The 27,412-nt window shown below is 40.4% G+C and overlaps 2 protein-coding genes across 6 annotated transcripts; both read left to right on the forward strand.

Moving 5' to 3' along the window:
* Positions 1-47: 47 nt before the first annotated feature.
* bicra (BRD4 interacting chromatin remodeling complex associated protein) lies at positions 48-18,337 on the forward strand. 4 transcript variants are annotated; one of them, XM_053500328.1, is made up of 15 exons: positions 48-100; positions 1,488-1,533; positions 3,300-3,345; positions 4,438-4,503; positions 4,752-6,773; positions 7,075-7,260; positions 12,052-12,666; positions 12,821-13,034; positions 13,125-13,222; positions 13,329-13,457; positions 13,584-13,633; positions 13,870-14,018; positions 14,124-14,218; positions 14,310-14,412; positions 15,304-18,337. In XM_053500328.1, the coding sequence occupies exons 2-15, from the start codon at positions 1,493-1,495 to the stop codon at positions 16,977-16,979; spliced, it is 5,490 nt and encodes a 1,829-aa protein (XP_053356303.1). In that variant the 5' UTR covers positions 48-100; positions 1,488-1,492; the 3' UTR covers positions 16,980-18,337. The 4 variants fall into 4 exon arrangements, with proteins under 4 accessions (XP_053356303.1, XP_053356307.1, XP_053356305.1 ...); XM_053500332.1 differs by lacking the exon at positions 7,075-7,260; XM_053500330.1 differs by lacking the exon at positions 4,438-4,503.
* Positions 18,338-19,097: 760 nt separating this feature from the next.
* Positions 19,098-27,412, forward strand: ehd2b (EH-domain containing 2b). Of its 2 annotated transcripts, none has more exons than XM_053500324.1 (7): positions 19,098-19,563; positions 20,645-21,007; positions 21,120-21,296; positions 22,379-22,494; positions 23,133-23,545; positions 24,389-24,553; positions 25,184-27,412. In XM_053500324.1, the coding sequence occupies exons 2-7, from the start codon at positions 20,787-20,789 to the stop codon at positions 25,739-25,741; spliced, it is 1,650 nt and encodes a 549-aa protein (XP_053356299.1). In that variant the 5' UTR covers positions 19,098-19,563; positions 20,645-20,786; the 3' UTR covers positions 25,742-27,412. The 2 variants fall into 2 exon arrangements, with proteins under 2 accessions (XP_053356299.1, XP_053356300.1); XM_053500325.1 differs by having other exon boundaries at positions 19,103-19,563; positions 22,379-22,476.

Genomic DNA, 27,412 nt, shown 5'->3' on the forward strand with positions numbered 1-27,412 from the left:
ACCTTTTTCCTGTTTCTGTGCTCTGTGATTGGGTCCTGAGGCGGAGCCCGTGCAGGGCTGTTCTGGAGACCCCGCGCTGCTTGTACCTCTATCATCTCGGGTGAGTTTGTTACAATATAGCAATTTCTCTATAAATCTGAATAACTGCTGTGAAGCTGCAGCGTTTGCAGTCTGCACGTGAGTCACAAACTTCACCTGTACCATGTTCATAGAGCCGAGTTCCTGCATGAGTCGGCGAATAGATTATTTTACAACGAATTCCCAAGCATACCCTCTGGTCCAAGACTATTCCAACATAAACTCATATTTAGCAAGGATAAAGATACTAGGCTACGCAGTTGCTTATAATGGTAGATAAACACATGATATACATTGCTCACGATCCGTGTTTTCGTCAAATGCTGATGTAGAACATATACCGTAGAACGAAATGCAGTTAGTGTAAGGTTTATTTGTACTGCGCCTAAAGCAGTTAACGCAAATTTAGTGCTAGTCAGCTAGCTCGCTTCAGCTAAGTGAAATTACAGACAACGATATGTGTGTCTTGTTAGCAAGGATGAAAATAAACGATCGAAGCGATTAGACAAGATCCTTTAAATGGCTACAGACGGAAGGAATTAGATTTTGCACCAGGAGGTATTTTGGAACAAGTTGGAGTTGTACAAAGCTAAGTACAACCGCCGTATCCTAGAGGTCCAGAGTCTCCATTCAACTCCTGCTTTGCCCTTTCCTCAGTGCGGGATGCTGTTTTATGCGGGAAAGCGATCACATCTGTGCTGTGCGGTGGACAGAACCGGTCCGATAGGCTGCTGTCTGCAGCTTTTTCCTGAACTAACGCGCTCGGGTCCCCGCCTACCTCATCTTCTTATTGTAGTTTTGATCGATTGCGTTTAAAGATCTCAGAAGTGATGTGGAGTCGAAACAGGTTGCTGCAGTTCACCCCAAACTCACTCACTCACTCACTCACTGTTAGACCGAACTCGTTTATTTACACTGTGTGTTTGTGTTTGTGTGTGTGTGTGTACGCGCGGCTGTTTTTTTTTTTTTTTGTATTAATGGGTGATGTTTCCATTTGTTTTGAGGGATTGCGAAACACCCCAACCTCCGTGTAGACTAGGCTTATTATCAGAATACATGGCCTCTTCTTCTTTTTTTCTTCGACGACTTGTTGTTGTTGTTGTTGTTGTTATAACGCAAATTGTACCTAAAAGAAAAGCATTCTTGTCCTGATGAAATGTTTACTTTTATGTAGGTGGGATTAGTAAGCGTGGATTTGTAATTTTGTTAAACCAGGATCATTTCAAGATCTAAATATTATTTGGAAATGTATATTTTTGAGAGAAACGTGTAAATAAAGTGCATAAAGCACATCATTTATTATATACGTGTGTGAGAGAGAGAGAGAGAGTCTATAGAACTTTTTATTCATGTTGAAAAATGTCACTGGGCTCTTTATAAACCTTTTTGTATATTTATTCATTTCTCAGTTGTCATGGATGATGAAGATGGCAGGTGCTTGCTAGATGTAATTTGGTAAGTGTGTGCTTTCATAACAAAACAAGATTAAAAATGTGTCTGTGTCTGCTACATTATAGTGAAGTCTACCTATCTGTTTGTCTGCATGTCTATCTGTCTTTCCTTCTGTCTATCTGTCTGTGTATATGTCTATCTGTATATCTGTTGGCCTTCTGTCTAACTATCTAGCTATTTACCGTTGTGGTCATGCAGTCGTCAGAATGATTGCACAACATACATCTTTAACAGGCAAAAAAAACTAATTTGGTGCACAAGCTTTAGTTTTAATTGGTTGCATGTTCAAAATGATACATACAGGGTCAGAAAATGTAGATGGAGCACATATAATATATGTATATATTATTAAGTTTCGTCCTAAGAAGAAGAGACTATCAGTAGGCTTTTGGTAAACATTTGAGTACCCTATTTAGCAGAATATAGTATTCAGTTGAATTTGATGTTCTCCTGGTGTGGACCAGTCTGTTAGTCATGGTTCAGAAATTGTTGATAGGTTTGAGGCTCCAAAACCTGAATTAGCCTTTTCATCATAAACTTTGATACATCTTTGTAATCATTGCCCTGATACAACACTTAATTTTGTTTGAGTTTTGTTTTTCAACCATCTAGCTGATGATTTGAGGTTAGGCTGAATAATTGATCTGAAGAGGTAGTAAAACTGTATAATTATTTCATCGAGTTTGTGCACCCAGTTCAACTGACAGCCCCAAAGCATCATGATCCATCTCACTTGACTGTAGCTAGTGACTGGTGTTCCAGCCGCTTCCAGTTTATGGCCGGCCTGGGTCTTGGTGGTCCTTAAATTGTTTCCGCTCTTAAGCCTTTTTTTGTTGAGGGTTAAGAGCTGAGGGTGATGATGAGGGTTTCTTCCAGACCATATTAAAGTGACTACCTCATAATTGTACTTAGATACAGTTGTTTTAACTGATCTTGGAATCTGCAGTTTGTTTGGAAATGGTACCATGAGACATTCTTGACTAGTGTAAATTTTTCTTAGCTCTCCAGTGTGGTTCTTAGACTTTCCTAGTATACTGTGTGCTGGTCAGTCCAGTGATTGCTGTCAAACTAACCCTTTTTAGACACAGAGAAGGTACCATCACTAACAGGAAGCTGTGTGTGAACTTTTTGCTTGGCAAAAAAATACCTTTAACACAACTGAATTAATAATTGAAATGGACAAATGTATATTTTGAAATCAGAAATCCAAAATAAATTAAAACTTGTGCTCCAAATTCATTGCAAACTCAATATTCATGATGAGTGTAAATAGTGTAAGTAAACTGCAACTCTCTCTCTCTTTCTCTCTCACACACACACACACACACACACACACACACACACACACACACACATGCACGCACGCACTTACTCACTTTTTATACCCTCACCCGAGCTGAAAAGATAAATCGGTTTAAGCGCAGTGTAAACACAAACTACAGATACCCTTCAGAGGGAAAAATGACCCTTCATAATAAATCTGCTTGCATGTGTGGTGTGTGTAAAATGACAGAGTGACAGAATGATGGTTTAATGATGATAAACTGATTTTATTTTTCCTGTAAGTTTATTAATGATAAGGACAATTCTGAATATTTTTTTATTATGTACCTACACAACCCACAATATTTTTTCAAAAGATCACATAAACATGGTATGGTTGTGTGTCCCACAGACTGGGGGTAGACGCATGCCTTATCTCTAGCATATATGTAGCTGTGATCTAATTTGTTTTAGAAATTAATTTGACTGGTTTCCTTGTTTTGCAGTGACCCACAAGCTCTTAATGACTTTCTTCATGGATCAGAAACGCAGGTAAGTGTTCATTTATATCTGGGTCGGATTCCAAAACCAAGCAATCAAGACCACTTTAATGGTTGCACCGTTACGAACTTAGGCAACACCGTTACGAACCAGGCAACACTAGCAATGTTTGATGCTTTGGGAAGGTGATTCAAGCCTGGAATGACCCAACTGTAGGAACTAAACCAACTATGCCTTATACTTACGGTTACACGTTCCAAATCTGTCGTTAAACTGGCACATGAACAGCAAACTAAGCCAAATTGGAGTTTCACAGAAATACAATTAAATAGGTTAATACCCTACAATAAATTAACAAAAATAAATAGATAAATAAAAAATAATTGTTCTGCTATCCAAAATGTTCTAAATTGGTGATCTATACTTATTTATTTAAAATGTGAACTTGTAAATGATTTTTAAATCCTATTTATAATCAGTGATTTCTGCAGGCACTAGTTTGTTTACTTTTACACATTGCTGTGTTTCTGATTAATTGGTTGTCAAAATAGTATTCAGCCGTCTGATCCAGTGTTGTTGTTGTTTTTTCATTAAATGAATTGAACCCAACCCAATTTAATGTTTTTTCATTAAATGAATTGAACCCAACCCAATTTAATGTTTTTTCATTAAATGAATTGAACCCAACAGTCGTAGTAACGCTCTGATTAAGCAAATAGATTATTAGGTGTGAAAACATCCTAAAACATAGCTTTCAAAAGGTCACACAAGCTCTCAAAAAGTGTGTTGAACACATTAGCTTAAATTTTCCCTTCCACTGCAGCTCCTCTGTTTCTTTATCTTCTTAAAATAAGAGTGCACGGGATTTCACCCTTATTTTTCCCTTTTGTTAATTCACAATATTGACATACTAATCTAATGTTTCCTTTCATTTGCATCCTGCTTTCCTTTCCTTTTAACTGTCTTGTTGCTAACTTATGGCTGTACGTATTGTGCTTTGGTGGGTCTGGACACTATCCTTACTATGCTTCTCCTCTGCTTTTCTACTTTGGCATCTCTGTCCTTTTGCATTTTCTACCTGTTCCTTCGTGCCCTTCTCTGTGGTGTGGTGGTTTGTCCTATTCTGGGTATGCCTGTCTGTAGCTGGATACTGACGACCTTTTGGATGGCTCAAGTGACCCGTCCAGCTCATTCTTCTCCAGCACTGGGGTAAGTATATATTTCCCTCTTTCTTCCCACCTTTTCTGTGTATGTTCCTTTACGTAGCATGCCTTCTCAAGCCCTGCCCATCAGATCAGTTTCGAACACGCAAGCAACCATCAATGGTGAACCAATATGGCTAACTAGGCTACTGGAGGCATACCATCTCGTAGCCATCCATAACTTTTATTTCCTTTTCCCTAAATAATGTGATATAGTGTATGCATGTAAAAAATTGCTATCTTTGTCTCTTCTAGGAACATGTTCCTGAAGTCCAACCACCGGCTCAGTTGTCGACAAATGAGCCATCTGGGCTTCCTCGGGTCAGTGTTGATTTGGACTTCTTAGAAGATGACGACATCCTTGGTGCCTCACCAGAAGAAGGAGATAGTGAAAGCAATGGTGTTGGGTCAAATCATGAACCTTGTGATATTCTGCAGCAGAGTCTGGCAGAAGCCAATATCACAGAGCAGAGCCTTCAAGCAGAGGCTGAGCTTGACCTCAGCTCATTTGGGCTCACTAGTCTGACACAGGTGGTCCAACCACTGCCTGAGGCTAGTATGTCTGGGGTGGGCATTGCAGGAACTACTCAAATCTTTCCTGGCCAGGGCACCACTACCACACCTTCCAGTACAACCACCGACATGCTTGGCTCCGTTCTGGCACACCAAGGGATGCAGCTTCAACCCCAAGTCATGAACAAAGCCATTAACGTCCAGCCATTCATGCAGCAAGTTGGACTTGGAAACGTGACCCTTCAACCCATTTCAAGTCTTCAGACGCTACAAAATGGAAGCCAGTCGGGACATCTGGGCATCGGACAGATTCAAGTTGTGGGCCAATCCGCTGTAATGACTATCAATTCATCAGGGCAGCACATCCTGACCAAAACCATGGGCAGCTATCCTCTACAGCAGCCTGCACTTGATGCCACGAGTACTGGGGCTCAGGCTGGTCTTGGAGGTTCTGTGCTTAGTTCTGGAGGCGGACTGTTGATTCAGGGAGGCAAGGCCACTCTAGCATCTCCAGCATTGAATGGCCCGGCTATTTGCGTCAGCAGCACTAACACCATTAGCAGTGGTACAACAATGGCTGCACCCAGTGGTATAGTGGGATTTGCTCGTGGACCTTTAAATACAGGGACTCAGCCTCAGACTCAAAACCAAGTCATGCAGAATGTCATTATCCAGCGAACACCAACTCCAATACAGCCCAAACCTCCTCAAGGCAGTGCCATCCAGCCGAAATCCTTCAAACAGCAGCAGCAACTACAGGCCACACATACATTGCAAAATGATGCCAGTAAAGCTCTTGGTGTGCAGCAAGTTCCAGTATCTGCAGCTCAGAACGTAGCCTTCCTCACTGGCAAGCCAAGTTCAAATGTAGTACTGAGTACACAGACCACCACACAGGCGACGCAATTCTCACAAGCCCTGTTTAAGCAACATAGCAATCCTACATCGGGCAAACCTCTTAGTGTTCACCTGCTCAATCAGCAAGGCAGCATTGTCATTCCGTCCCAGGCTGTTTTACAAGGGCAGAATCATCAGTTCCTCCTGCCTCAGCTTCAGACTGGAGGTCAAATCCTGGCCCAGCAAACCGGAGGACACATTATTACCAGTTCCGGGCCGGGTGGACAAATTATTGCTGCCAATCAAATCTTGGCAACCAATCAAAATATCAATCTAGGACAGGTATTAACCCCTCAAAGTCATCCTGGTGCTGCCCATATACTTTCTGGACCAATACAGCTTCAACCTGGTCAGATGGGACACCCTGCCCTGTTCCAGATGCCCGTTTCCCTAGCCCAGACGCAGAATCAGGCTCATTCAGTTACAGGACATGTTCAAACTGTTATACAAGGCATGCCTATACAGAGTTCCTTGTCGATAGAGGGGCTCAGCCCAGCTGTCAGTTTGCAGCCGACTCTTCAGCAGCAGGTTGGCGGTGTTACCGGCAACAGCAGCAGTGGAGTAGCAGCCATTCCACAGTGCCAACCAAGTGAGAGCATAACTGAACTGGGTACCTCCACTGAGCAACCAGCCCAAACCCAGCCCCAACCCTCTATCCTTACTGTCCAGACAGGTCCTTCAGTTTCAGCCACTATGCTGATTCCCTCCTCTACATCTCCATCTTCTACAGTAACTACATCTACAACTTCCCTCAGCACAATGGGCTTGGTCTCCCAGGTCCAGCACAGTCCAGGAAAGGTGTTGTTCACTCCTCCAAGCTCAAGCATTATCCTTAGCCAGGAGCCCGTGCAGATGTTCCTGCAGCAGGTTGGTGCGCTGTTGATTTATTGTTCTTTATACTGTATTTAAAATATCTGCATAATCTAACAAATTATCTTTAGCAGTAATATCCATAATGGACTTGATACCAGGGCCATGTCCACTAGTCAGATTTAATGCACAATGTAGCATCCATGCAGACATGCTTTCTAAAATTTATGTATGTCTGGTATGTCAAAGTTTTTTTTTTTTTTTTTTTTTTCAATGTAGAAACCCCGCTAAACTTTTCCCTAGTTTGGATTAATGTTTTACCTTTCCGTTCCTGACCTGATAAATGTGCTCATGTCAGGATCATCAGCACCAAGCAGGGAAAGACCCACCTGCCTCTGTGGGTGTGCCTGCGTCTGTTATCGTCAGCGGTGGCAGCTCTGGTTCCGCCCCTACAGCCCATGATGGCCCATTAACTGAAACTCGCCCAGGGGAGAATGCGAGCCCTTCCCTTGGCTCTGCTGACATGGCAGCATTGGTTAACAAGGTAGATGAGCTTGTGCTCCGCACTAAGCCCCACCCACTTGTTGCTGGCACTGCTGCACATAGAGCTGAACAGTTACGGACCTTTTTTTAATGGCCTTGGTTCAGGAAGTAAATTTTTTTATTCATGTTCTTTGCTGACGTCATAAAATAGTTTGTCCAAATAGCTATTATGGAAATTTTATGGCATTTTACATCCAGTGTAACATCATAACTGGAAAACATTCACTAGTGCTAGACTGTTGCTAAATTAGATAGCGCAAGGTTAAATTAACTTGCAAACAGATACCCAGCCTCCTCCTGTGCCCTGAATCATGGAATGCCATTTAGTCTAAATCGAACAAAATAAATATGCCTATGATGTGAATACAAAAATGACGAGGTACAGCAATAAATTTATAAATAATATTTGTTGTATGATTGTCGTATTAAATTAGGCAACAGTGTTACAATTCAGTTTATATTTATATCATACATATAGGAATGTCCATTTGGAATTTCTGTGGAATTGTCCCAGCCATAAGCAAACTAATTAGATTTTGAAATTTAATTTAGACAAGGTCATATTTAAGTTTTTCGTTAATAGCTTGTTATATTTAATAGCTAGTTCATATTTATTTAAAAGTTATTTGAGGTAAATAAATTAGTAACCAAGGTACTAATTAGTAACTAAGGTAACTTGCAAGCATTGGAGGTATCGTCTTTAGTGCTGTCCATGTTAGGTTCTAACTGTTATTTAGAAATGGCTTTTTTCAAAATCCTACATTTTTCTTACTATTTTCATATCCTTTTTATTTCACAGTAACATTTATTTTATAATGTTTCTGTTCTCTCATTTATATCAAAAAGACAACTCTGTAATCAGTCAGTCAAAACCAATGGGTCAGAGAAGATTGTAAAGAATGTTCAGGCCAGAACACACCAAATAATAAATATATAGCCTGCATTACTTTTAAGGGCTGCTTGAATGCATGGCTGAAAAGAATATTTCTAAATAACTTGCCAAGGTGTGTTAACTCTACTAACTTTCAGTTCCTTCTCCAAATTCATTTTAGGTAAAAGGATGATAAAGTAAATAATACACTTTGTTCAGGAACATTACACTCATAAATCAGGCTGCAGCTCCTAATTACATGAGAGATGCTTCTTGTTATGACTAATAATGTGATGTGGTAGCCAATAATCACTTCTTGCATAAATTTTTTAAATAAACGTGGGTGCAGCAGGCAGATCTTGAATGTGGGTCAAAATCACCTCAGCTGTTATAGTCTAGCTGTTTGATCAGATAAAGAAAGCATTGCAATTCAGAGCTCACTAGGCTGTCATCATGTTCAAGTAAAAAATGTTTCGCTAATTTCGGAGTTGCATGTCAGAAAAGTTCACTTTTGTAATTATTTTTAGTTAGACTCTAATGTATGACACGCATGCACAAATTAATACGACTTTGCCTACGTCATCACGTTCAGTCATTCGCTTAAACACTGTTTATTTCTGCAAGTTCCTTTAAATTCTTTTTGGACGGATTTATTGCCCCAGATATCTATTAAACCACAGATTTTACTCTCTCTCCACTGACTACATTCTCCGCTCTCCTCCATTGTTGAAATGAGACCCCGGCATTGCCGGTGCAGACTGATGATGTCATGCACAGGGATAAAAATTCGCATGAATTTCGATCGCATTCAAGTCTCACAACCACTGTGGCATATGTATCCGATCTAGGACCACATGCGAAAGCGACTCTGATCCGACCTGACAAATATCAGATTTGTGTGTTTAGACACCCCTAAAAATCAAATGTGTGTCAAATTAGGGTTTAAGGTCTGCTGTGTGGTTCTTTGTTTAAAAGCCATCGTGACATTTGGCACTGTGACCGTCCTCTTCAGGCAAAAAATATTGATGGGAAATGCCCCATTTGAGCAGACTGACTGATTACCGGAGAATTAAATGATTGTGCCTGTGTCTCATTATGAAATGAAAAGCAATATTTTGAGAGTGGGGGGGGAAGCCATTTTTAAATAAAACCTGTTAAAAACCCGTTAAAAATGATCATAGGCATATTAATTTTTATAAACTTACTTTGGTTTTGACCCCTGTGCATTTCCCATGGTTACAGCATCAGTGTCCTCACTAATGGGCCTTGGTTTAAGTGCCTCATCAGTGCTTTTGATTAAATTATATATCATTTAAAAAGTAATACCATAGACACTGTGGAGGCCAATAAGTTCTACAGGAGCATCATTTCATATTCGAGTAGTCATAGTCAACCAGTTTACATCTTGTTACTAATAAACAAAAAGCTTTGCAAAACTCTTAGTCTCATTTACTTCCAAAACATTACTGTTCAGCTCTATTGGAACACCTTGTAATCCGGTGAAACTGCTCCCTCTCCATGCACATACACACTTTTTTGCTGGACCTCACATTCTGCCATGCCTTTCCTCTTAGCACTGTGTGCTCCTTTCAGTTGCTATGCCAATCTGATTCTGGTCTGCATTATAATTTTGTTAATTTGTTGCTTGTCCTTCCTTCCCTGCTAATTTCCATGGTCCACTATTCATTAGATTCCGTGCTACGTGAGGTAATGACAGCATGATGTGTTTGTGTTTTCCTTCAGTAATGTGCTGTTTTATCAGTAATGTTGTACTTGTCCAAACATCATCTGTCTATTATTTTAAGCCTGTAGGGGTAAAGTGTTTTTAAATCCCCCTCCCAGCAAATAATGTAATGTAAACGTGATGAAACAGATGGAATTAATTGCCATTTTTACGATGCATATAATTTGGGGGCAATAAGGGTGGTGCGTTGTTGTCTCCAGAGTACCCAGTTTGAGTTACTGTGTTCATAGAGTTTTACAGGATTTTACTTAAGTGTGGAATTAAAAACATGGCTGTGAGAAAGTCAGTTTTATCGGACATCCCATTCAGGGTGCATGTGTCCAGTGACACTGCAGCATTGCTCTGACCAGGATAAATGTCAGAACTGCGAGACATAAAATATTTTTAGAATTTATTATTTTTGTTAATTTCAGTCCGATTTATCTTATAATTATTTTTAACTTCTAAAAATAAAAAGTTAAAGTTTGTGTGTGTTTGGTTATTACTATAAAATCAATGTAATAATAAAACGCACAGTGGTAGGGTTGACGGTTCGATTCCTGCCTCGGGTCCGTTTGCATGAAGTTTCCATGTTCTCCCTTCCTTTAGGTGGGTTTCCTCCGGGTACTCCATTTTCCGTTTAGCTGTAATATGTGTATTTGAGCATTGCAATGGATTGGCACCCTGTCCCGGGTGTACCCCGCCTCATGCCACAAGTCTCCTTAGGCACCAGGCCCCCTGCGAACCCGTACGCAGTATAAGCCGTTTAGAAGATGTGTAAATGTAATAGATACTTTAAAACACGTTGCCTTTTGCTGGGATGCCTTTAGCTTTAATTATCGCTCGGATTTGCCGCGACATGGTCCGACAACCGTATGCACCAAAACATTTCTTTGCATCCAGAGTTTTGTCTGAGATCTTGTATTATTGTCTATTATTAAGAGTGATTACCTGGTCGTTCATTATATTCAGGTCATCAGCTAACTTTTTTTTTTTATTGCCGCGTAACATTGCTGAGTCTAGACCCGACCCCAGATCAAAACACTGTCTGCAGAGGCTTCTACAGTGGGCACTATGCATGATTGATGCATTGCTTCATGTGCTGGGCTTGTCAGACTTTTTCCCATTGCTCCAAAGTTCAATCTTTATGCTCCACTTCCCCAAGCTAGCAAATAGTTTTCTTATAGCCACACAGCTGTTTAATCCCAATCCTGAGAGTTATTGTCACTTTGTGCATGTGGAAATGCTCTTACTTTGACTAACAAAGCTTTGATTTCTACGATGCAACTTCCCCAAGTCTTTAAGCGACTTCCAATCATGGGTGTCCACAAGTTTGACGGTTCAGCACTGTCCTTCCAGGGTTTAAATATGTTGGACAGCTCTTAACAATTCTTCTTCTGCGAACCTGTGACTTTCTACATGAGAACTGGACAAGGGGTGTTTAAGTCAAACTGAAACTTTTGTCAAATCGAGTCAATTTATTCCAGTAATTTCTGTTTTGTTGTTTTCTTCACTTGATGCAGGCCAATAATCGGACCTTTTTGAAGCACATCATCTCCATAACCATGGGCTGTGTCTTCTGATATTGTTGAGAAATGAGAAAATACCCGTTGAATCAGTTAGGGGTTAAAACGATTGTTGCCAGCTGAAGCATACGAATCTCTGCAGTATTATGCTTTCAAACGCTCTTAAGTATTTGCTTATTTAAATCCAAGTGGTGACTCTCTTTTCACCCCGGTAATGTACGAGAATTAAAGTTGTTCTTTCTCGCTACCTCTTCATCAAAACTTGTATTTCCATAGACATTCCTTTATCACCAATCCTAACAAGCCAAAATTAAATACACCAATCTTAACTAGTCTCATTAAACTATGGCATTGCTACACTCGTTTTTGTATTACTTTTACAGTATATTTCACTCACCGAGTGAAATATAGTAAACAAACCATGTCCTGTTACAGATGTTTGTTGCGCAGTTTGTACACTCTCTGCAAAGATGAGGAATTTTTGTTTCTCATTGTAGAAAAATAAACAGCAATTCTTTTATGTTTCTCCTTGCTGTCCTACTATGCTGCTTGTATATTGCTGCCATGATCTTGAATATAAATTTCAGTGTTTGTCAAGTTACATACTGTAACTAGGTACAAAATATTTCACATATTTCATATCTGGTTGCCTTTTGATTTCCGAATTTCCAGGTTTCATCAGCAGCGCAGCAGCAAGCTGTAAAGATCCAAAGCGCCTCACCTTCTCCGTCCGCGGCCCCTCACAATGCGACGCCGACTTTATCGGACAGCCCGCAGCCATCCCAGGCTTCACCCCTTATTCAGATTCAGTCTCCTCACCCTCCACAGTCCCGTCCCCCCTCTCAGCCCCAGGCACAGCCCCCTTCTCAGTCCCAAGCACCTTCTCGATCATGCACACCTTCATCTATACCTCCCCTCTTTATAATACACAATTCGATAGGCAGTTCCCCACAGCCGTCTCAGCCAGTTGCTCAAGCTCCGCCGCAGCAGCCCAAGCCAGTTCAGGTGCAGATTCCGCAGGTTCTTTCTCAGCCTGTGGTCCTCCAGCAGGAACAGCTGCCTGCGTCGTCCTGCTCCCCGAAACCTCCCCAGGTTTCCTCATCACAGTTACATTATGTGACCCCTGCAGTATGTACCACGGCTGGGGCTGTGTTGAAACAGCAGGTGCCAGGCCTGACTGCTGAACAGCAGCACCATTTACAGCTGGTTAGTGCACAACTACAGACAATGTCATCCATCACCCAGCTTTCACCACAACAGAAGCAACTCCGGGAAAAGCTCAGCCAGGCAAGCTTTTATCAAACCTTAATTCAGACGAAATGTATACTGAAATGTCACCAGCATGATGAGTGCCCGAAATGATTTTTTTGGTTTGTTTACTAGAAATGTATGCACACTACAGAGCCCTTGCTCTAACCAGACATTTTCTGTGTTTATTCAGGTTCAGCAAAACATCCTACTTCAGGCAAAGCAACAACAGCAGCAGCAGCAGCAACAACAACAACTCCAGACTCAGCCTCAGGCCAGTCAGTTTAGCAAAGTGCCTGAGAAACCGCCAGCCTCACTGGTGAACCCCTCAACCAGCAGCGGAGGCAGTGGATCTGTCACATCTCTGTTGCAACAGAAGTCTGTCTTCATCAAGTCATCAGGTTCAGGTGAACTTTCTATTTTTGTACTCCATCGGTTATTTATAATTGCAAATAAAAGTTTTTATTTTTTTAAATACTTGTGTTTTTATATTTCAGGTTCAAATGATGGCCAGGTATTTCTTGGACCTTCTGGGCCAAGTGGAGTCACAGTTAATCAAGGGAAATCCCCTCTAAATCTTCCTCAGTCTGTTCAGGTCTGAATCATTAGTAACTTGTATGACCCGATGTAGGTTTTTATTTAATGTATATTTAGATTATTTCAGTTATGATCGTTTTTACCAGGTATCGTATTCTCTGCAGGCAAAGCCTGGGGTTATAAGTGCAGTTGGAGGGCTGGCATTAAGTAAACCAGGACTACAGATACAAGTTGTGGGCAGTGGACTTCAACAGATGTCTAACCTTCAGTCTTCAGCTCTGGTTCAAACCCAGGCAAGGGTCATATAAACTTGTTCCTTCATATGATGCAATGTGGTGACTTTAGTACATCGGTGTGGCATGCGGATGTTTATTAATAATACACTAAATGTTTTATGTTTTTTTTGTGATCTTCCACAGACTTCCGCTTTAAAAAGGCCTTTGAGTATGGAGCCAAGCAAAGAAGCACGGTACGTACCGTTTGTTTGCCTTTGTAGGTTTTGAGAAGAATTAAACTATTTATTTTTACCATCTGATCAGAAAAACAAATTTGATCTAGAAATACTGTATAATCCAGTTTTTCTACTCCAGTCTGTAGAAGGAACTATATGGCTGTAGGTTTGTCCAGACTTATGTTCTTAAAGTGTGGTGTGTGTGTGTGTGTGTGTGTGTGTGTGTGTGTGTGTGTGTGTGTGTGTGTTTATAGGATACTAGAACAGCTAAGGAAATTTCAGGCTTCTGTACTGCATCCAGACTACAGCTCACCTTTCCACTCTTTCGAGGACACACTCTATCGACTCTTACCCTACCACGTGTACCAGGGCATGGCTCCCTCCCCTCAAGACTACTGCAAAGGTAACCCACCTATTCCTGTATACAGTATATCATCCGAGCGTATGAATTCATGTTAATGTCTTAGTTACCAATTGAGTAACGCTTCCTTTGTGGCTCTCTGCTCAGTGGACGATGAGTTTGAAAACGTCTCCAGCCAACTTCTGAAGCGCACACAAGCTATGCTGGATAAATATCGACACCTGCTGTTTGAAGAATCGAGGGTAGGAGGACACGCAGGTTTTTTACTTTACACAGTTGATCCCACCCGTAACCTTGACCTTGTGTTGATGCCGCTGTTGTTGTTTTAAGCAGAGGCTGGGTCCTTCTGCAGAGATGGTCATGATTGATAGGATGTTTATTCAAGAGGAGAAGATTGCCCTGAACCAAGACAGGATACTAGCCAAGGAGAAGCCAGGTGAAGTCACATTTAATTCTGCACTCGGGGAATAATGGAAAGGGAACTGAAGTGAAAAATGACATTTAAATGCAGGTTAAACTGATAAATGAAGCGCTATATGGTGCACTATATTTACACAGCAAATTGCAACCATAACTAATGATGCGCAGTGTAAACTTTGTGATATGGGGTTATATTCATATATGCAGTGGGGTTTTTTAATTAGTGTGTGTTTGTGTTTTTTTTATTATTAAAAAACAGAAGCTGTGTTCACGTATGACTGTATGTTTTCACCTCAAAAAAAAAAAAAGGATGCTTCTTTCAACTCAATTTTATTTCCTTTTTACTTGTATAGCACATTTTACATCGAACATTCTGGATATAAATCCAAAGGAAAAAAAAAATCCATGAGTTGATATGGGGAAGAAATCTTTAGAGGAACCATACTCAAAAGGGAACCCATTGTCATTTGGGTGATAGCGGATAGCATGACCATAAATATTTACTCATGTAGCCTTTCATATTGTGAATTGTGCAGTTGTATACCAGTTTTAGTTAACATAAAGTCCACTTTGTAAAAGTCACAAACTTTAATATACACATTATATACACATGTATAAATATATTACATTGGTTGTTTAGTACATTATAAATGAACCCTTACACAAAGCATCCCTTTAGAGTTCTCGCTGTTCGAAGTGGTGTGGACTTGATTTATGATTAGGATGGTCAAGGCGGCTTCAGAAGGGACCACAGCCTAAATTTTAAAGATTCAGTGCCTGGTATGAAGCATCCCTGCTGTAACATTGGTGCAACACAGGGAATATAGTTGTGGATTAATATTACGTTCAAGTCTTAGAAGCAATATCAGCGGGTTCTTTATTTAACACTCTCGTTATTTTTCTACAGAGGAGTTTGTGGCCAGCTCGTGTTTGGTGAACAGGATTGCAGAGAGTGGTGTGAAGCCTGCAGCAGTGGAACTGAGCTCTGTTAAAACTGGGCCTGCAGCAATGGAATTGAGCTCTGTTAAATCTGCTGTAGCAACAGTCCAAGCAGCCAGCGCCCCTGCTCCGGCCTCTACCTCAGTGACCGCTGCTCCCACCGCTAACCCTGCACCTGTTCCCTTTCCCCCCACCAAACTAGTGATAAAACAAGGAGGAGGTGGAGCTCTGGTATCGTGGTCCACTAGCTGCACTCCCGTGCCCGCGTCAGTGGTACGGCCTTGCGCAAAAGTCACGGGATTGAGCTCTGAGCGCAGTTTTGGCCCCAGCTCTTCCTCGACTCATTCTGCAGACGATGACGATGAGGACGATGATGCACTTCCTCAGCGGACTAGCAAGCCTCCGATAAAGACCTATGAGGCACGTCAGCGCATCGGTTTGAAGTTAAAGATTAAGCAAGAGGCAGGGTTCAGCAAAGTGGTTCATAACACTGCATTAGATCCTGTTCATTTACAGCCACAGCACACTCCACTACCACAAGTCCCTGATCCGCCCCCTAAAACAAGACTTCCTGTAACCCAACCGTCCGTAGTGCAAAGGACTTCACCGTCAACCATAAATTCCTCAGCATCTGTCACTTTCAGTGCAGTGACCACACATGCAGGGACGGGAACTACAACTTCTTCAGCTGTGCAGCCCCCTTCAGTCTCTCTTGGCTGGTCATCGTTGTCCTCGTCCTTATCCTCTTCCACCTCTTCAGCGCAAGTGAATGGCACTCCAGAGCACTATGAGGTGTCTGGGGCCAAACGGGACCCTACCTCCACTTCAGGACCTCAGCCAACCACCTGCCGGCTCCCACTTCGCAAGACATACCGCAAAAACATCAGCCCTCATCACCGACCAGGAGTGCCAGGAGGAGGAGACGTGGGACCTGTTCAGTCAGCAGCACCTGCATCCTCCCCTCCAGTGGAGAGGACGGTTATTGCCAGTGTGAAATTGGAGCAGCAAGGTGTCTGTAAAACCCCTCACACCCACATTGATCCAGGGTCACAGGGCTTGGCATCTGTAGAACATGAATTTTACCATGGAATTAAAAATGCATATCAACAGCAGCAACAAGGCTCTGATAAAGAGGATGAGGAGGATGGAAATCCTGGGGACCACATGGGGAGGGTCATGGGGCATATGAGCAAAAACTGTGAGTGGGCAGTGGGCACATTTCGGATGGACCAGCATGCACCAGGCCCTCCATCTCTTGGCGAAACATCCTGGGCGAGAGACTCATCACTTCCTGCAAAACGATCCAAATCGGATTCCCCAGACATGGACAATGCCAGCTTCTCGAGCGGTAGCCCTCCACTGGACAACTCGCTAAACGAACATCTACAGTGTGCTATAGATAGCATCCTGAATCTGCAGCAGGGTCCACCGAGCCGCGGAGCAGTGGACAGAGTCTTTGCTGGAAATTTAACCAACCAGCACCAAACGCACCATCGTCAGGGCACAGCATCGTCATCGACATCGTCATACAGACATACGGTTACTTCCTCTTCCTCTCCATCCTCCTCTTCCATTTCACAACACCCGCAGTTAGGCGGCCGAGGACAGAACGGAAATCTGGTGTCACAAACACACAGTAGATAACAGCCCCTTTTAGTCAAGAGACACTGAAAGGCATGAGAGAGGCCAAAGCAGGAAAATCACTTTACTCTGTTTAGCTGTGTTTGCCTTGCTTGTCTAAGGACGGCTACTGAATAATAACATTCTCTAGGTGTATCGTAAGCCCCTTTAGGTGTACCTTCAGAAGCATGAAGTGCACTCTGACATGCCAAGCTCATTTTCGTTTGTGTGTGTTTTTTTGTGGGAAGTTTCAGAACAGTTCATTGTTATTAGGGCTCACTTAAATTTTTCACTTCAACTCTTCATTAGTAATAACATAATGTAAGGAAGGTTATTTCGGTCCATTTAATTTATGTATGGCTTTTGATTAATTACCATTACCACTGTAGAATTCTGCCTTTATGGTTTGAGGTTATTCTTTAATGTTCTTTGCATTAAAATGAGGTCATTGTTCACTGCTTAAACCCTCTTTACAATGAAATCACCAGTTATGATAACATAGAAACTGACCCAGCATAACGCCTTACCTTTAAGAATTAGTCTTCATTTGTGTTATCGCAAAACCTCTGACGTGGCGAGTGCTGAGATAGAGAAAAGCTTATTCATAAAACAAGCACATGAGCTTTTGACCTTAAATTTATACCATCAACCGGAGCATATTTACAGAGAATACCTGTAATCTCAGTATCTTTTTTTTTTTTTTTTTACTTGTATGCAAAAATTGTCTCCATTTCTCCAAGAAAATTCAGTGACATGCTAGAGGGTCAAACCAGTCCTACCCAACTCTCTTCCTGAAAAACCACCCTGTGGAAGATAATTTTTTGTTTGTTTGTTTTTGGTTTATTAACAATTCTTTTGTTCCACTGCTCTTGTAGGGTTTCATTAGATAATCAAATAATTCGATTAATGGTACTGATATCTCCAAGATCATGCAGGTATAATCGCCCATATTCGAGGACCGTTATATTTTTTTATGGGTATCAGCCGTGAGAACCACAACCACTGTCCATCATCCTCATCCTCGTCACCACCACCATCATCAAGCAGAGAAGCCATCTCCACTATTCTGATTATGTACAACTATTACTCTATCACTGACATTTAAGTGGCTGTAAAGACACCCTCCTAATTTATTTATATATTTTATGTACACATAATATAGACTCCCCCGAAAACCCTCCGGACAATTCAAATGCAAACACAGCTTAATTATGAGGAAAAAAAGACTAATCTAAAGGAAAAAAATAAACTGTAAGAATTTGAAGTATAGTACTACAAATTAATTTTGTATTGTATTTATTGTGTATAATGATACTTTTTTTTAAAAAGGAAACTGTACATTTAGTAAAACTGTAAATTAAACTTCTTTTATGAAAGATTCATGTATTTGTATGTTTTTAATTTTTTCCCCTCCAAACTTGGATGGTTACTGTAGAGAAGCTCATTTAGTTTTTTTTTTTAACTGGGTTACAAGTTTTCATTATTTGGCCACAAGGGGGCGACTTTTTGCTAAACTAAATTTTTGACTAGTGTCACTTGTAAAGGCAGCGGCGTCACAAGATCTCCAAGTGTGGCCGCAATCCCCCTAGATCTGTTTTAGATTTAAAAAAAAAAAGTGTTTCCCATTAAAATCGATCGGTTCCTACCATTGCGTTACCAGATGAGTAAAACTGGCCGTTAGGACAGCAGGGAGGCTGCTGCTCTAATCTAGCATGTCCATTGGCTGTGCTGCAATGGGATAGTGACTGTCAGAATAATCACTGAAGTGTTTGTTATAAAGTTAATTTTATCAAGTTGGCAAAAATTGCTCTGGGTTAAAATTTTTATTTTTGAGAAGAAAGTATTGTTTGTTTCTTTCTTGAGCAATACAAATAACATTTCTAGACTTTTGTACTGTGCTTAAGGCAACTTACAGTATGAAAAGACTTGTATACTGTCAATTTGGCCAAATATGCATGTGACTTATCGATGTTATACACCTAATTCCAGGGTTAAAAGTTACAACACACCTGTTTGGGCCATAAAAATAAGAATATACCCCTCTCCCCAGTAAAGGCGTGGTCCCTGTATAAAAGCCCTGGTGAATCCCTCTGTTGAGAAAGACTGGCCAAAGAAGAATTTATTACATGTACAGTAGCTTCAAGATTTACAGGCGTCTCTCTTTTGATGATTATAGTCTTGTTTAAATTAACCACTGTATATCGACCTCTTTAAAAGTAGTCGTGCAATTGACTGTTCTAATCCTCCTGATCTACCTGTTCCCATCATTCCCTAACCTATAGTGCCCTAAAACAGTGAGCTATTCAGTTTGAACCTCGGAGTGTGTAGTGGGGTTGTTTTTTTTCTTCTGCTAAACAAGAGCAGTAAAGGAGAAAAAAAGGAGGGGAGGAGACCCAGCAAAAGCATTTTAGAGCTACGTGCACAGTGAAGACACGTCAAGAGCTGATCCAAAGGCTTGTTTGGAGAAGGCATTTTCTTTTTTTCTAGCTTCTTTTTACATTTTTTTTTTTTTAAGTTATACTTGCATATAAAAACTTTTTCTGGATCGAAGAGTTAAGTATCAAAAGTTTTCATGTTTGGGTTTTTTTTCCTTACAGCTGCAAAACAGGTAAGAACAATCTTAGTGATTATACTTTATGACCTGTAATAGTTAAAACTAGCTACCATGAAATTTAATGAAATTGGTGAGATGGAATAGTCACACTGATCCACATGATGTAAGAATGGAAATCAGAAAGACCATATTGCCCTTTATGCTTCTTAAAACTACCCTGTGGGACTTAACAATACTGAGTATTGACTCTAAAGTAAAAAACATATTAATCTGCGTTTGCATCGAGATGCTTTTAATAATCAATTTTCCATCTCGTGTGCAAATTCTTGTTATAAGTCCTAGTTCAAAAGTTTTCTTCTTTCCGCATGGAAATTTTTATTTAAATAAAATAGTTTTAAACCAAGTTACTAAACTTGTTTTTAACTTTATCATCTCAACTGCAGTGTTTCAAAGTGGCTTTTTTTTCTTCTGGAAAAAGATAACTCGTGACTTATTTATTGAGAATTAAATTGTCTCTGACACATATTGGGTAATTTAGTCTTCGACAACGCGTGGATTGTCTACAGATTAACGATCTCATTAACATGTTACCAATTGTTTTTTATAAATATGGTGCAGTTTTATTGTTTTCAAAAATTAAGCCTTAAATGGTAAAATTATCGCAAGTGTCTTCTGGTTGCTCTCTACTGGCACAAACTCTTTTTAAAAAACAGAAATTTGCTATGTATGAGGATAAAGGAGTGTGTGTGTATTTGTGTGTGAGTTTTTCCGAAGTGAATGCCAACATTTTCCAGACACAGGCACATGCAATGCACTCTGCTTTCTCACTGGAGTAAAGGGAATCCACTATATCCAAAAGAAAAAAAAAGATTTTTTTTATTGGAGTGCAGCCCATCTTCTAAATAAAACATCCATCTCAGAGTAACAGGGTAACAGGATTGTGAGGCATATGTAATTCTAACTTAAGATAATACTTGTTTATTGTTGTCTAATGAAATATGGACGAAAAGATAAGAAGATATCTTGTGTTTAAAAAGAGAGATAACTGAGAATTTAGTCTTGACGTCCAGAAGCACGATTTTGAATTGGGAATGTTATTAACCTTTTTTTTTTTTTTTTTTTTAAATAAATTTAGGAGGCAGACCTACGTTAACACTTGATTAAAGACAGGAAAAAGGAGAATAGTCTGTTGAGCCAAAGGAAACATAAATACACAGAGTCCAAAACAGACCCTTAACTCAAGTCAGTGAAGTAAACACAGTGTAAAGACCCACATTATGTCTCGCTGGGGGCGGAAAAATGTCAAGAAGACCCCTGAAGTTATCAGGACAGTCACAGAGGGGCTAAAGTCACTGTATCGTAAGAAGCTTTTGCCCATCGAAGAGTACTATGGATTTCATGACTTCCACTCTCCGAGTCTGGAGGATGCTGACTTTGACAACAAACCCATGGTGCTAGTGGTTGGTCAGTACTCCACAGGAAAAACGACTTTTATCAAGTAAGAATATTAATTCTTCATGGTTGGGGGCGTGTAAAACAGTATGTGTTGACTGTTAAAAGCTACAAAGCTGTCTGAAAAAAGGGGGAAATCAGTTGCTCTCTTTTCTCAGGTACCTTCTGGAGCAAGAGGTGCCTGGAAGCCGTGTGGGTCCAGAGCCTACTACAGACTGCTTCACTGCCATCATGCATGGTGACATGGAGGGAATAATCCCTGGAAATGCTCTCATCGTGGACCCCAACAAGCCCTTCCGCAAACTCAACCCCTTTGGAAACACTTTCCTGAACAGGTTAATAAATAATAATTGTGCATTCGCAAAGATGTTTAAGTTCCTAAATACGATAAGCTGTAAGTGAGCATGGAAAAGTGAGACAGAATGTGTCAACCGATCTCTCCTCCTCCAAGAGGTAGTCAGAATAAGGAGAAAGAGAAAATAGTTTTTGCTCCATGGAATTTCAAGTGCCCATGCCAAATTTCTGAGGGAGTAGGGCTTGCCTTATTTGTAGAAGCATAGAGAAAGGGTGAGATATCACAAGAGACAGTTGTGAAAGCTAGAACAGAAGCTGCAACGCATGTTACTTAAGAGGGTTTATAGGGTGTTATTGTCTATATGGAGCAAGATAAATTAAACTGAAATATTTGTGTCTGAAAAAACTCCCTTTTTAGCCTTTCACATGATTGGGATTTGTTTCTACAACTAGTGCTCAGAACTGTATGTCTGGAGCAGCAGAAATCATGATATACACTGATCAGTCAGAACATTACAACCACCTAGGTTTTAAGCTATTGTAACTCGTTCAAACATGGTAGTTTCTGGTATTTATGTTATACAGTGATTCTGTCCTGATAGTTAACCACGGGATTACTTCTTTCCATGTGTTTTTACCATGTTTTTCTTTTAAAAGTTACTTCTTAAATTTCCTGCCTTGGGAATCGTTCAGCTTGATAAATCCATTTACAGGAGGAAGTGGCTGTGTTGTTGTAGGCATCCGATCATTAGCGGGCCACATTGTTTGATTCTGGCAGCACCGATCATTTTCCTTCAGGAAGCTCCTGTTCATTTAGAGCACCACTTTTACACAATGGCCTGACCTGGGAGGGGTGCAGGCTAGCGTAGATGTTAGAGCTCCTCACACGGCCATGATACAAAGGGACTGGAAACTTCTGCATAACTCTCTGCATAACTGCTCTGACTACAGCTTTAATTGTTCCTCACTGTGTAGTTAAAGAGTGTAATTTTTATGCGGTTATGGTAATGAAAGGTGAACTATCCCATTGCAAAAGTTCCGAAAATCGTATGTCAGGAAACATTTGGAGCTTGAATTCTTACCTTATAGTTCATTTGTTAAATAATTGACAATGTATTCTTAGGTTCCAGTGTGCACAGATGTCTAACCAGGTTCTGGAGAGCATCAGTATCATCGACACCCCTGGCATTTTATCGGGAGCTAAACAGAGAGTGAGCCGAGGTGAGATCAACACTAAAGGTGAGGGGCCAGTGGTTTGGGCAAAAAGGAAGAAACTCCACCCTCAACTAACTGCACCCATTAGTCACCCTCCATTGTGCTAATCCACTGTCGAAAAATAAATTCCTGCTGCAGTACGCTGAATAAGAAAACCTGCAGTTAGGAGTTCTGCGAATTCCATTTGTTCATGGAAACGAAACTAAACCCTGAACCTGTGCTGTAACAGAATCTTTGCGCATCATCTTCAGGTTTGCTTTGACCATTTTCTAACCATTCTAATATCACATTGTTTATGTATAATAGCCATTAGGTATATATATATAAATATATATGTACAGAGAATATACGTGGAAGAACTTCAGCATATGCTTGGTTTATCTCAAATATGTTCTGTAAGAAAACAGCTATATCAAATCTAACACTGAGTGGGAGAAAGAACACAGGGTGTGACAGTCAGGAGCGAAATGAGGAATGCGTAAGCATGGCAACGGATGAATGAATAAATAAAAAATCTGTAGACACAAAGGGAAAGTAATATGCGATAGCTTCTCTTTTTATTCTAGTAAATAAAGAAATGGTATTTAGGTTAATGCTGTAAATAAGCTTGTAACAATAACTTAGCTGTTACAACCATCAGTTTGTCTATCATGTTTCTCTAGGCTATGACTTCCCAGCTGTCTTGCGCTGGTTTGCTGAACGAGTGGACAGAATTATCCTCCTCTTCGATGCCCACAAGCTGGAGATTTCTGATGAGTTTTCTGAAGCCATAAGCGCTTTAAAGGGCAACGAGGACAAACTGCGTGTGGTGCTTAACAAGGCAGATATGGTTGGGACGCAGCAGCTGATGCGAGTATATGGTGCTCTCATGTGGTCCCTGGGCAAAGTGTTCGGAACCCCTGAAGTATTAAGAGTGTATATCGGCTCATTCTGGTCTGAACCTCTCATGGTCGCGGACAACCGGAAGCTGTTTGAATTGGAAGAGGAAGATCTTTTCGCTGACATTCAGAACCTGCCACGCAATGCAGCCCTCCGCAAACTCAACGATCTGGTCAAGAGAGCCCGTCTAGTCAGGGTGAGGGAACCTGAATAATAACCTGTTATGTTCATATCTCAAGCATCATTTATCACATCACTCATTCATGACAAAATATTAAGTTCAGTGTTAGCTACAAATAAATATTATTTGCAGTTTTACAGTAATCCGGATTTAGAGCCAGAACGTGCAATTTATACACTCAGCTGTGACTTTATTCGGAACACCCATTTATCTCTTACGCATCATCCAATCGGTCGATGATGTGTCAGCAGTGCGATGCATAAAACATGGCAGACACATGCCAAGAGCTTTAGTTTATATTCATATACTGCATGTGGAAAATGTGGTCTTAGTGACTTGGCATGATTAATTGTTTTTTGGTGCCAGCTAAAGGATATTAGAATCTGCTTATGTTCTGGGATTTCCACAAACACTACACTCTAGAGTTTACACAGAATGGTGAGAAAAACAAAAAACATTTAGGTAATGGAAGTGCAGGAAGAAATGCCTTAGTGATGAGAGAGACCACAGGAGAGTGACTAGAGCTGTTTGAGCTGACAGGAAGGCTGTAGCATCTCCTATAAACACTTTTTTACGACTCTGGTGAGCAGGAAAGCATCTCAGAAGGCACACCAGGTTAATTTTTTTGTTTTTCAGACAATAAAATACATTCTTATAAGCTTCACATGCTCTGACAAAGAGCGCGCATGTTTTTCACTCCATGTTAAAGGTGCTAAAGTGAGAAATTATATTATTACTTTCAGATTACAATGTATTTGCACTGCTGCCACTTGATTGGATTATTGGATAATATAAACATGTAACCTGAGGGGGATCTGTAATATCTGTAATATGTTTTAATATTTGCTAACTTCACAGGTTCATGCCCACATAATCAGTTACCTGAAGCAAGAGATGCCTTCAGTCTTTAGGAAGGACAATAAGAAAAAGAATTTGATCTACCAGCTGCCAGTCATTTTCTCCAAGATCCAGCTACAACATCACATTTCCCCTGGAGATTTTCCTGACTGTGGCAAAATGCAGGTCTGTGCATGTTAAAACCACCAGTGCTGCTTTCACAGAGACACTATGAGGCTGTTTAATACCTAAAGGTATTAGGTATTATACTTGTAACTTTACCGTAATTCTTCCATGTCACAGGAAGAAATTTTGATAGCATCAAAGATACTTTAGAACTTTACTGATGAATATATATACTACACTATTACTTTTACTTTACAACATTGGCTATACTTGGCTATAGTGATGATATTGATTACTAAGATTGTTTTTATTAGGCTGTTTTTTTTAGGTTAAAGGTTATAATTAAACATTCACATAACCTATTTAACACCCTGTTTTTCACTTCGCCTCACTGAAGGAAACCCGTCAAGTTCTTATGTCATACCATGGAAGAGAGTGGTGCCCTTTTAGAAAACATTCCATTTCAAAGTTAGAAATGCTTGTGGGAAACTCCCTTTTTTTTCTTTTTTTTCTCCTGCATGCGGGAGCTCAAAATGTTGGAGCATTAAATCCAATGTTGGTACTAAGAGTATGCTGATTATAACTGCTTTATAATTTCTTACCTGCTTATTATTTTATCTTACTTAATCATTTTTATGCTATGAATCATTAAACTCCTATTTGTTGTTGTTGTTTTTGTTTAATTTTTAGGAACTCCTGGGAGTTCATGATTTCACCAAGTTCAAGTCCCTGAAACCTAATATGATGACTATGTTGGATGAGTTGTTGTCTAGTGACATTGCCAAGTTGATGCCTCTTCTCAGGCAGGAGGAGATGGAAGCAGGAGGTCAACTTGGAGTCCAAGGTGGGGCTTTCTTGGGGACCCGAGCAGGACCCTTTATGGAGGGTGATCCATTTGGTGAGAAATGTGAGGAAGAAGTTGAGGATGGAGAGGTTGAAGAAGACTGGATTGTGAATAAGGATAAGCCCAAATATGATGAGATCTTTTACAACCTTGCACCCAGTGAGGGCAAGCTGAGTGGCACCAAAGCCAAAGACTGGATGGTGAGTACACGGCTGCCCAATTCTGTGCTGGGTCGCATATGGAAGTTGTCAGATGTGGATCGTGATGGCATGTTGGATGATGAGGAATTTGCCCTGGCCAGCCACTTGATTGAGGTGAAACTTGAAGGGCATGGCCTTCCCCCTGAATTACCTGCTCGTCTGGTGCCACCTTCGAAACGCAGACAAAAAGGATCTGATGCCTAGGCAACACATGCTGCCAATGGTGTCTACTAGATAGTTTTCTTGAAAGAATGCATATTGAATATAATTATTGGCAACCTTCATAAAAATTATTTAAAAAATGATTGGACATAAAACAAACATAGTACACAATAATAAAAAAAATTACTTAAACAATAGGAGGATCTATTTTGTCTGTGTTCCACCAAAAATACTTCTCATTACTGACAAAAATTAGGTTTAAATTCAATCCAAGGAAGACCTCCAAATAAGTGGATGTATTAGCCATATTAAACATAACATTAAAACCACCTGCCTAATATTGTGTAGGTCTCCACTTGTGCTGTAGCTCTGATCCCTCAAGTCATAAACTACATAAGACCTTTAATGGTTTGCTGTGGTATCTGGCACCAAGACGTTAGGAGCAGATCCTTTACTGCTTGTTGCGTCATGGGGCCTCCATGGATTGGATTTGTTTGTCCACCACATCCCATTGGATTGAGTTGTGGGAAAGTTGAGGCCAAGTGAACTGTTTCTCATATTCATTAAATGATTCCTTTAAATTTTTGCAGTGCAATTAGGTGCATCATCCATCTGAAAGAGGCCATTGCCAATGTCACCTTGAAGGTGTGTGCTGCAACATTTCGGCTAGTGGAATCTATCAAAATAACTTCATGAATGTCAGGACCCAAGCTTTCGCTGGTGTACACGGGTCAGCATGGGCACTCTGATCGATCTGCAGCTACATAGCCCCAAACAAACAGCTGCCATGCTCTGTGTTCTGATACATTTCTATCAAGTGCTCTTCTCTTTTGTGGGATCAGACCAGATGGGCTAACTTTTTCTCCTCATGCGCATCAATAAGTCCTGATTGTCCCTGAGCCTGCCACTTCTCGTGTTAATCGCTGCAAACCAGGAACACCTCACAAGACCTGTGTTCAGCCATAACATTGAAACAGCTGACAAGTGACATGACTATAAAATAAAACATATAAATATCATGACATATACAATGTCATTTTATGTTTGTACTTACACTGCATATTCTTTTACTTATCAATTTTTCGCTCATTTTCATAAAAAAGGTGCCAATAATGACTGTCTTTTAGGCCCTATGCATTCATATGTATCACATCTCAACTTAATGATAAGGGAAAAATTTCCCTGATCATTAAATTCTTTAGAAGTGTTTGGGGAAACTGGCAAGCCCTGTTGTGTGAATGCTAATTTGCATTGAGTTAAGAAAACTGTCTAGGTGTCTGCACTGGTTTCTCTCTTCACAGCCATCATCCTTGAATCACAGCCGCTATGCGTCTTCACCTACTGTCTTTGCCTGTGTCCCTGTTGCTAAATACACGTATATATTTACTTTAAGATATAAATAACATTAAAGATATTGTTATGCTAAGATCAAATTTTTAAAAAGTGAAATTGGGTATCTAGGACATGCATACAAGAGTTACCCAGCTGTATAAGGCTCAAGAATTGTATAATTTGTGATTCAATGCAGTATTAAAAACATAAATATCAAGATGTGACATTTGCTTAAATCCTTGCAAATGTTTCTGGTAATTATTTTTATTAATGTCGTGCATTTTAAAAATAACTATGTTGTTGACTACTGTACAACACGTTACTGATTGCTTTATAATGGAAAACAATATTATGAAACCAAATAAACTGTGCTGTACACTG

The sequence above is a fragment of the Clarias gariepinus genome, chromosome 7 (genome assembly GCF_024256425.1).
Source record: "Clarias gariepinus isolate MV-2021 ecotype Netherlands chromosome 7, CGAR_prim_01v2, whole genome shotgun sequence".
NCBI classification, from domain to species: domain Eukaryota; kingdom Metazoa; phylum Chordata; class Actinopteri; order Siluriformes; family Clariidae; genus Clarias; species Clarias gariepinus.